This window comes from Oncorhynchus keta, chromosome 11 (genome assembly GCF_023373465.1).
Source record: "Oncorhynchus keta strain PuntledgeMale-10-30-2019 chromosome 11, Oket_V2, whole genome shotgun sequence".
In the NCBI taxonomy this organism is placed as follows: Eukaryota; Metazoa; Chordata; class Actinopteri; order Salmoniformes; family Salmonidae; genus Oncorhynchus; species Oncorhynchus keta.
Genome location: NC_068431.1, coordinates 40,052,442 through 40,063,267, shown reverse-complemented (window position 1 = coordinate 40,063,267; position 10,826 = coordinate 40,052,442). Strand labels below are relative to the sequence as shown.

Below are 10,826 nucleotides of genomic sequence, written 5' to 3'. Positions count from 1 at the left end.
TGTAGGACACATCACTGCACTCTACTCCTCTGCAAACTGGTCATACGTGGTCTTACGCCTCTCTTTATGTAGTGTTGTGGTGTCTCTCTTATCTTGATGTGTGTTTTGTCCTATTTAAAATAAAAAAATGTATCCCCCGTCCCCGCAGGGGGCCTTTTGGTAGGACATCATTGTAAATAAGAATTTGTTAACTGACTTGCCTAGTTAAATAATGATTAAATAAAAAAATATAAGAACTTTTAGAAAATAAAAAATGTCACATATTTAGCAGTGTCGGCCTCAAGAAAATGCACCACATTTCCGTGTTTCATGCTCCATTATCTGAGCTGATGCGCGTTTGACTATGAATGTGAATTCTTTGTGCATCCTCAGCTCAGCCAATCGGAAAACCGAGCCGGCATCATCTGATCAGGCAAATGTTCAATAAATATATATTGTGACAGAGAAAACCAAGCAAATTTAATTTTAAAAAAATACCTTTTTGTTTTTTGTCCATTTTTTATTTTATTTGACCTGCCCACTAAACAAAAAGATGGTCCATCTTGGATTTGCCAGATAGCCAATCCGCCCATTCAGTAGCCTATATCCCCGGTATAGCCCCCATCTCCCCTAATCTAAATCAGATGCACTCATATATGCCCTGCTTTTTACAGTCTATGGCTGCTACTCACAGAATGTTTCAGTGCAGGCAGAGGCAAGAGTGACTTTGAAATTGAACGTCTATCCATGTCCCGAGGACTTCAGGAAAAACCTTCAAAACCGGTCACTAGGGGCAACTGTGAGCTCTATTACCATCAAGTAGGCTTGACTCTGGATCTGAAGGTTGTGTGTTTGATCCCACAGGCTGACACTTTATTTGTTTTACCCTATCCAAAACCTTAACCCATAACCTTTTAAATGTGATGGTTGGAGCAACTAAAAAAATGTTTGGAGAAATGGAATGATACTGAGCAGGAGTCAACCCACGGTGTCAAAAATACGTTGAAATTCGACATTTGGAGCAACCTCGAAATTTGACATACAAACTATTTTTCTTTTCATCGAGGCCCCAATTATCAACCAAATAATGATACATCTGCACAAAAACACATATTTGGACATTCCCACTTGGCTATAGATGGACCAGCCCATCAGGCATTTATACAAAATTCCTGTTTCTGAGATCATACAAAAAAATAAGGAAAAGGGAAAATATAACACATAAAACTGTAGTTTCTGCTTTTAATGACAGTTTAAATGAAGACTCGCAGCAAATGTCTGCTGAAGACAAAGCACTGCCTTGTACTGTAACATCCTTGTTTTGATTCTGGCTGGTGGCTTCCAGTCATGCATATAATTGAATTGACAAAAGGCTAGCGGGACACTTAAGACATCTGCATACTAGGTTCGGTTTGCTCCTAGCCAAACTCAGCTAGGCGAAGTGAACGTCTGTGCCTCGCATACTCCCTTAAAAGACCTTCGCTTGAAAAATGAATGAGAAAGTAGCGGCAATATGGGCGCGTGGCACGTGGGCACGTTCCTATATGACGTTGAGTCGCAAACTAGCGCGAGTACGCGCTCTTTGAAAGGGGGGAGTAAGTGTAATGACCCTGAGGTTATAACGTAATGAAACAGGCAGGGAGCAGGTCTCGAGCCCTCGACCTTCTAGCCCGAAGTCCGGCGCGCTATCTACTGTGCGGCAAAAGCATGCTCAAGCGGCAGAGTCGATATCCGCTCTTGTAAACCCAGGGTCGTTACTACTCTTTGTCCCCCTTGAGGCGCCGTAGCCAGTGTACACATCCTCAAAATAATCTGAATTAATCTAAAATAAGGTGTTAGTGGCGCAATTTTATATCTAAGATGTTTGTTGTAGTATTTCTCAAGTGATTTTTGCATGAAAACGAGTTGTCTCACGCTGACTGACAACAAACACTTGATTGAAGAATCCCTACTGTTGACCAATAATCAAGGCGCATAGACTTCAGTTACCGAATTTCAATTTACCTCAAGAAGCTACAATTGTGTGCACGAACAGCCAAAAAAACCCAACATTACAGAAGACCAAAACGTCACAGCATGTCGTCATAATATATACACAAACTATTTTGAACTGTTTCGGATGGGAAGCATGCAGACAACTTTACATTTCATAAGACATCCATCTTTTTACACATCATAACCTGTTTTATTGAAACATCCAAATCACAAAATAAATCCTTCAAGACAGGCCTTAGAATCATATTTCTAAAAATTCCATATAATAAAATACTTAGCAAAGGATTGATATACAAAAACAAACCCCTAATCATGGTAGCTACTAGTGTGCATGGCTATATGTCATAGCAGATACACTTGGTCTATAAAGAGTCATTCATAAGTATGTGTCTCTCTGAAAATGGAAAACGTGGTATTCCAGCGCTTATTTCATATGGACTTAATAAAATCTTATGTAAAAGTAATACTGTTGAGAGTTTCCAAACAAAGATGTCCTTCTCTTAGAAAGACAACAATCTCTTTAAATGCCTAAAATTAGAATATAATAAAAAACTACAATCTAATTACAGTTTGATGTTCTCTTAATTTGTGGAAAATGCTTACAGTAATAGGTTTACTTCAAAACAAACAAACCTGCTCTGAAATAATGACACCTAAAATGTGGCCAACCATAACGTAATTGCAGCTGTCCTGCATTGTGTTGTTTTGTTAATTTTTAGTTTAAAACAGTGTGAGAGATGAATCACTTAAAAAAACTAAATTATAATCAATAAAAACACCCTCCATCTATAACCCAAATTCAAAGGCTGGAAAAATGTATTATCAAATTGTATTCACTTTAAACCATTCTTCTATAAAAAATGTCCCTGATGCATCCACTTATTTCATAATTCTGAATAACATTACTTGTAATGTGATTTGTGCACCATTATTCATATACATTTTTGCTGTACTTTTGTTTTGCTTTTTGATATGTATTCTGGTCTTGTTTGGGTAAAAGGCACTGTAGCTTGTGTGAGGCAGGTCTGCAGTCTAGAATGAATGGACCAAGTATGGCACTGCTGTGGGGGTTATAGTAGTTGCAAACAAGATACATCACATACACTCAAACTCGTCTATACGCTGCTTGGTGTTGCCCGACCGAATCTGCCGGAGGGTCTTGTACTTGTCCCGTCCAGCTTTCACATTATCCGCATGGATGATGTCATTTGCGGTTTTCTTGGTCTCATCTCGAGCGATGGCCAACTCCGAGCTCAAAGCCTGGTAGAGGAAAGATAACATTACTGCCAAGTCTCACTACGGCTCACACAACAACACAGGCATACCAGGACATGTTTATAGGCCCCATTCTTGTAATCTGTACAATATCATAAAGAGTGATGCAACCCCTATAAACAGCTGTGTCTCTAGTCCTGGAGGTGTTTGATGTGGACAGCAGCCACAGTCGGTTACTCACCAGCAGGTGTTGCTGCACGCGCTCGTTCTTCTCGGCTTCGGTCATACGCTCCTCCTCGCTGCGGTCTTTGTAGGAGATGCCGCCCGTGAACTCGGCACTGGCCTGGTCGCTGGTCTCGTCGTTCTCGTCATGCTCGTTCTCGGCCTGCATAGGCTCCTGTATGTGTGATGCCATGATTTTGCTGTTCAGCTCCTCTTTGGTCTTCTCCAGGTCCTCCTGCACCATGCACGCCTAAGGGGGGAAGCCACTAATGTTAATGACTCATGGTATGAACTGACTCAGGAGAAGGAATATCAATCAATAGGTTATGTGATAAAAACAAACATAGGGGTGAACTTCAGGTGAACTACAGTGTTAGCTAATGGTTTAGCTGAGTCCAGTATAATCTAATATATCAATAAAGGATTGTGTCACTACAGCACATTATTAGCCAATCTTTCACCTGTCTGAATCTGTTCAAATAAAATCAAATGTTATTTGTCAAATACACTTGGTTTGCAGATGTGATTGCGAGTGTAGCGAAATGCTTGTGCTTCTAGTTCCGACAGTGCAGTAATAACAGTATTATAAAAATTCCACAACAACTGCCTAAGACACACAAATCTAAGTAAAGGGATGGAATAAGAATATATACATGTAAATATAAGGATAAGCGATGACCGAGCGGCATAGACAAGATGCAATAGATGGTATAAAATAGATATGTAAACATTATTAAAGTGGCATTATTAAAGTGACTAGTGATCCATTTATTAAAGTCGCCAATGATTTCCAGTCTGTATGTAGGCAGCAGCCTCTCTGTGTGAGTGATGGCTGTTTAACAGTCTGGTGGCCTTGAGATAGAAGCTGTTTTTCAGTCTCTCAGTACCAGCTTTGATGCACCTGTACTGACCTCACCTTCTGGATGGTAGCGGGGTGAACAGGCAGTAGCTCGGGTGGTTGTTGTTGTTGATTATCTTTTTAGCCTTCCTGTGACATCGGGTGCTGTGGGTGTTCTGGAGGGCAGGTAGTTTGCCCCCGGTGATGCGTTGCGTAGACCGCACCACCCTCTGGAGAGCCTTGCGTTTGTGGGTGGTGCAGTTGCCGTACCAGGCGGTGATACAGCCCGACAGGATGCTCTCAATTGTGCATCTGTAAAAGTTTGTGAGGGTTTTAGCTGACAAGCAAAATATCTTCAGCCTCCTGAGGTTGAAGAGACGCTGTTGCGCCGCCTTCACCATACTGCCTGTGTGGGTGGACCATTTCAGTTTGGCCGTGATGTATATGCCGAGGAACTTAAAACTTTGCTCCTTCTCCACTGCTGTTCTGTCGTTGTGGATATTGGGGTGCTCCCTCTGCTGTTTCCTGAAGTCCACGATCATCTTCTTTGTTTTGTTGACGTTGAGTGAGAGGTTGTTTTCCTGACACCACACTCCAAGTGTGTGTCTCGTCGTTCTTGGTAATCAAGCTCACTACTGATGTGTTGTCTGCAAACTTGATGATTGAGTTGGAGGCGTGCATGGCCACGCAGTCATGGGTGAACAGGGAGTACAGGAGGGGGCTGAGCACGCACCCTTGTGGGGCCCCAGTGTTGAGGATCAGCGAAGTGGAGACGTTGCTTACTACCTTCACCACCTGGGGGTGGCCAGTCAGGAAGTCCAGGACCCAATTGCACACGGCGAGGTTGAGACCCAGGGACTCAAGCTTAGTGATAAGCTTGGAGGGTACTATGGTGTTGAATAGAGGTCGACCGATTAATGGGAATGGTCGATTAATTAGGGCAGATTTCAAGTTTTCATAACAATCGGAAATCGGTATGTTTGGGCGCCGATTTTTTTATTTTATTATTATTATTTTATACCTTTATTTAACTAGGCAAGTCGGTTAAGAACACATTATTATTTTCAATGACGGCCTAGGAACGGTGGGTTAACTGCCTCGTTCAGGGGCTGAACGACAGATTTTCACCTTGTCGGCTCGGGGGATCCAATCTTGCAACCTTACAGTTAACTCGTCCAGCGCAATAACGACCTGCCTCTCTCTCGTTGCACTCCACAAGGAGACTGACTGCCTGTTACGCGAATGCAGTAAGCCAAGGTAAGTTGCTAGCTAGCATTAAACTTATCTTATAAAGAACAATCAATCATAATCACTAGTTAACTACACATGGTTGATGATATTACTAGATATTATCTAGTGTGTCCTGCGTTGCATATAATCTAACTGAGCATACAAGTATCTAAGTATCTGACTAAGCGGTGGTAGGCAGAAGCAGGCACATATACATTCATTCAAACAGCACTTTCGTTGGTTTTGCCAGCAGCTCTTCGTTGTGCGTCAAGCATTGCGCTGTTTATGACTTCAAGCCTATTAACTCCCGAGATGAGGCTGGTGTAACCGAAGTGAAATGGCTAGCTAGTTAGCGCACGCTAATAGCTTTTCCAACTTCACTCGCTCTGAGCCTTGGGGTGGTTGTTTCCCTTGCTCTGCATGGGTAACGCTGCTTCAATGGTGGCTGTTGCCGTTGTGTTGCTGGTTCGAGCCCAGGGAGGAGCGAGGAGAGGGACGGAAGCTATACTGTTAAACTGGCAATACTAAAGTGCCTATAAGAACATCCAATAGTCAAAGGTTAATGAAATACAAATGGTATAGAGAGAAATAGTCCTATAATTCCTATAATAACTACAACCTAAAACTTCTTACCGAGGAATATTGAAGACTCATGTTAAAAGGAACCACCAGCTTTCATATGTTCTGAGCAAGGAACTGAAACGTTAGCTTTCTTACATAGCACATATTGCACTTTTACTTTCTTCTCTAACACTTTGTTTTTGCATTATTTAAACCAAATTGAACATGTTTCATTATTTACTTGAGGCTAAATAGATTTTATTGATGTATTATATTAAGTTAAAATAAGTGTTTATTCAGTATTGTTGTAATTGTCATTATTACAAATATATATATATTTTTTAATCGGACGATTTAAATCGGTATCGGCATTTTTGCTCCTCCAATAATCTGCATTGGCGCTGAAAAATCATAATCGGTCGACCTCTAGTGTTGAATGCTGAGCTGTAGTCAATGAACAACATTCTTACATAGGTATTCCTCTTGTTCAGATTGGATAGGGCAGCGTTATGTGAGGATGGCGATTTCATCTCATGTGGACATATTGGGGCGGTATGCAAATTGTAGTGGGTCTGGGGTGGCAGGTAAGGTGGAGGTGATATGATCCTTGACTAGTCTCTCAAAGCACTTCATGATGACAGAAGTGAGTGCTACAGCACGATAGTCCTTTAGTTCAGTTACCTTTGCCTTCTTTGGTACAGAAACAATGGTGGTCATCTTGAAGCATATGGGGACAGCAGATTGGGATAGGGAGAGATTGAATATGTCCGTAAACACACCAGCCAGCTGGTCTGCACATGCTCTGAGGACACGGATAGGGATGCCGTCTGGGCCGGCAGTCTTGCTAGGTTTAGCACTTCTAAATGTCTTACTCACGTCGCCCATGGAGAAGGAGAACCCACAGTCCTTGGTAGTGGGCCGCATTGGTGGCACTGTATTATCCTCAAAGCTGGCAAAGGTGTTTAGTTTGTCTAGAAGCAAGACGTCAGTGTCCGTGACGTGGATGGTTTTCTTTTCGTAGTCCGTGACTGCCTGTAGACCCTGCCACATACGTCTCGTGTCTGAGCCGTTGAATTGCAACTCCACTTTGTCCCTATACTGACATTTCACTTGTTTGATTGCCTTTTGGAGGGAATGACTGCACTGTTTGTATTCAGCCATATTCCCGGTCATCTTTCCATGGTTAAATGCGGTGGTTCGCGCTTTCAGATTTGCGAGAATGGTAGGTTTTAATAGTCACTGTGGGATCAAAATCTACAATGCTTTACCTTATAAACTCACTCACCGAATCAGTGTATGAATCAATATTATTCTCTGAGGCTGCCCGGCACATTTCCCAGTCTGTGTGGTCAAAACAATCTTGTAGCGTGGATCCCGATTGGTCAGGCCAGCATTGTCACGGGTACATCCTGTTTGAGTTTCTGCTTATAGGACAGGAGGAGCAAAATGGAGTTGTGGTCAGATTTGCCAAAGGGATGGCGGGGGAGGGCCTTGTATGCGCCGCGGAAGTTAAAGTAGCAGTGATCCAGTGTATTTCCTGCATGAGTGCGAGAATCAATATGCAGGTAGAATTTAGGTAGCCTTGTTCTCAAATTTGCTTTGTTAAAATCCCCAGATACAATAAATGCAGCCTCAGGATGATGGTTTAGAGTCCAGTGAAGTTCCTTGAGGGCCGTCGTGGTATCGGTTTGAGGGGGGATATACACAGCTGTGACAATAACCGACGAGAATTCTCTTGGGAGATAATATCGTCTGCATTTGATTGTGAGGAATTCTAGGTTAGGTGAACAAAAGGACTTGAGTTCATGTATGTTGTTATGATTACACCATGAGTCGTTAATCATGAAGCATACACCCTCGCCATTCTTCCCAGAGAGATCTTTATTTCTGTCGGTGCGACACAAAGAATCCCGGTGATTGTACCGACTCCGACAACATATTGAGAGAGAGACATGTTTCCATGAAACAGAGTATGTTACAATATCTGATGTCTCTCTGGAAAGCAAACCTTGCCTTAATTTTGTCCACCTTGTTATCTAGAGACTGGTCATTGGCAAGTAATATACTCGGAAGCGGTGGGTGGAGTGCACACCTCCGAAGTCTGACCAGGAGGCCACTCTGTTTACCTCTTCTGTGGCAATGTTGTTTTGGGTCAGCCTCTAGGATCACATCAAATGCCCTGGGTGGTGGTGCGAACAAAGGATCCGCTTCGGGATAGTCGTATTCCTGGTCGTAATGTTGGTAAGTTGACGTCGCTTTGATATCAAATAGTTCTTTGCGGCTGTATGTAATAAAACGTAACATTTTCTGGGCTAACAATGTAAGAAATAATACATTAAAAAACAAAATACTGCATAGTTTCGTAAGGACTAGAAGCGATGCGACCCTCTCTGTTGGTGCCATCTTGCTGTTGCCCCCTGGCAGAAGAAATATGACGTCTACAAGATTCTACAGTCCTAATGGACCCAAAATATAAATGTATTCCCTGGGTGACAGGTGCACCAATCATTGACAGTCTAAGCTCATAAATCCATCGTATGAAAATGGGTTTGTTCTAGACAGCACAATCACAGGACATTTGGGACCTGCCATTTAGATTTGCTTTCTTTCGAATGATAAAATAGGGAAAAAAGCACAATGGGGTGAAAGATATCCTCCCAGGCAAACAGGATTTCCCTAACGTAAAGACAGAGAACCCTCCCCTTACAGCCAGGCCCACACCACAGCATGAGTCACCATGCCCACAGGGAGGAGAGGAGGGGCCCTTCCTATGGAGCAATGCCCTGCACCAGAGGGAGTCTAAGTATGGTATCTTAAAACAAACAGTGCCCAACTGCTATAACTTCAGAACAGCAAATCAGGGCTAAGCTTGAATGCTAGGCTATGGTTCATCCTAATTTTTTACTTTTTTGTAATGGATAAATTACTGTAACATTGACTATAGTTTAATGACACATGGGACTAAACCATTTGAGAAGGTGGGGGAGGTCAGAGTGAATGAAGAGAGCAGTAGCTGAGACCACACCTTTTGTTGCCACTGCGTTGCCTCATCCTCCTTTTTCTGCTTGGCGTCCTCCAGTAGGGAGATCTTTGAGGTCAGCTCAGCCAGTTCCGTGGCCTGTGGAAACAATTTTTCCATGAATTTGGATTTGAAAGTTTCAACAGATGTTTGCTTATTTTCCTTTACAAACCATGTGAAGACTACCACAGTTAGAAAACTAGAAGTTAAACAATGATTTTCATACATTTCACAATTTCTAGAATAATAATATAAACTATCATGATAATACATACGTTCCTATACAATTCAAATAATAATTGATGTGTTATATTCCAATGAATGAACTACAGTAATTCATAATCATCCCTTTACTCAGCTCATGACTCTGTAGCACAATGCTACGTGCTGACGCTGCGTGTGCTGTTCATTAATGTGTGTGTAACTCACCAAGTGTTCCTGGTTCTTCATCTGGTTCTCAGACTGCTGGAGCAGGGCGGTCTTGGCCTCCTCAGCCATCCTGCGTTCCTTCTCCAGACGCTCCGCCTCCTCCTGAGCACGCTTCCTCTCCTGCTCCAACTCCAGGGCCCTCCGTGTCTGCTCCTCCAACTCTGCACACACAGTAATGATGATAATAGACAGAATTAATTATGTGTACTGTAGCTTGGGCTTCATTAATCTCTCATGCTAAATATGTTTTACCTCAACAAGACTAACTTGCATAAATAAAGGATAAATTAGGCCTTACAGTGCTTTACATTGTATGGAGTGAACACACAACTTGTGTATTTAGACAACAATCAATAAAAAGCTATGAACAACCACACTTATAAGACTCCCAGCTTTAAGAGTAAAGAAAAGAAATAGGGTGTTTCCAACCTTGCTGAGCTTTTTTTGTCTGTTCCTCAATCTGTTTCAGTCTCTCCATAAGCTCCTCCTTCTCCTTTTCAATCTTTTCCTTTTCTTTTTCAGCAAGTTCTCTCTTCTTCTTTTCGTTCTCCAGCAGTGCCCTGGTGGACAGAGGCCGTAGAGTAAACAGGGATATAGAAGGGAGGGAACATGGATAACTTCCTAACATTGTCAAGCCTTCTTTATCAGACAATAGGACAACGTAAACATTAGCTAAATAGATCTGTCATTGTTCTGATGGCTACTGAAGTTAGAGGGAATTTCTTAAGAAAAATTCACTCATAACAAAGACCCTCATGTGTGGCCAGTGGCCACCAGTTGACACCCACAACAGTGGGTGTCAGCTGGAAACTATCAATTGATGCACAAATGCCCTTCATGTTCAGCTTTATTTTTGAGCATTGCTGTTGGGCTTGTACAAGGATGACACAGAGGCAGGAGTAACCAAAGGTCTGATGTCTTGAAATAGAGCTAGTGTGTAGTGGTGGTGACACTGACCTCTCCATCTTCTTGTGGTTCTTCTCCTCTCTGGCCTGGGCCTTCATCTGCTGTACCTCGATGGTGTCTGGTTTGCGGCGACGCATATACAGCTCATGGTTGCCCATGCAGAGTGCCAGGATGCGCTTGTTGATACGCAGTCGTGGAGCATAGAATACAAAGTCCTAGAAGAGAAAGCATGTTTGACTATCCAACGTGGTCTCAGAGCATTCCGTATTATTTTCTACATAAATCTCAGACACTCCATTTAGTTTGAATTGTTACGTTTCGTATAGTATGTATTAAATTGTGGATGTCCATCATCCATTTTGTATAATATGTAATGAATTGCAATTAGTACAATATGTTACGAATTTCCAAAATGTACAATATGTTACAAAT

The 10,826-nt window shown here is 42.3% G+C and overlaps 1 protein-coding gene across 2 annotated transcripts in view; it reads right to left on the bottom strand.

The window, feature by feature from the left end:
* Positions 1-2,140: 2,140 nt before the first annotated feature.
* Positions 2,141-10,826, bottom strand: part of LOC118390262 (moesin-like) — a 33,747-nt gene continuing 25,061 nt past the window's right edge. For both annotated transcript variants that reach the window (XM_035780646.2, XM_035780647.2), the window contains 6 exons: positions 10,446-10,609; positions 9,918-10,048; positions 9,489-9,649; positions 9,066-9,158; positions 3,431-3,661; positions 2,141-3,234 (listed from right to left, as the gene is read on the bottom strand). In XM_035780646.2, the coding sequence (XP_035636539.1) occupies positions 3,070-3,234; positions 3,431-3,661; positions 9,066-9,158; positions 9,489-9,649; positions 9,918-10,048; positions 10,446-10,609 (945 nt within the window). In that variant the 3' untranslated portion in view covers positions 2,141-3,069. The remainder of the gene's footprint in view (positions 3,235-3,430; positions 3,662-9,065; positions 9,159-9,488; positions 9,650-9,917; positions 10,049-10,445; positions 10,610-10,826) is intronic.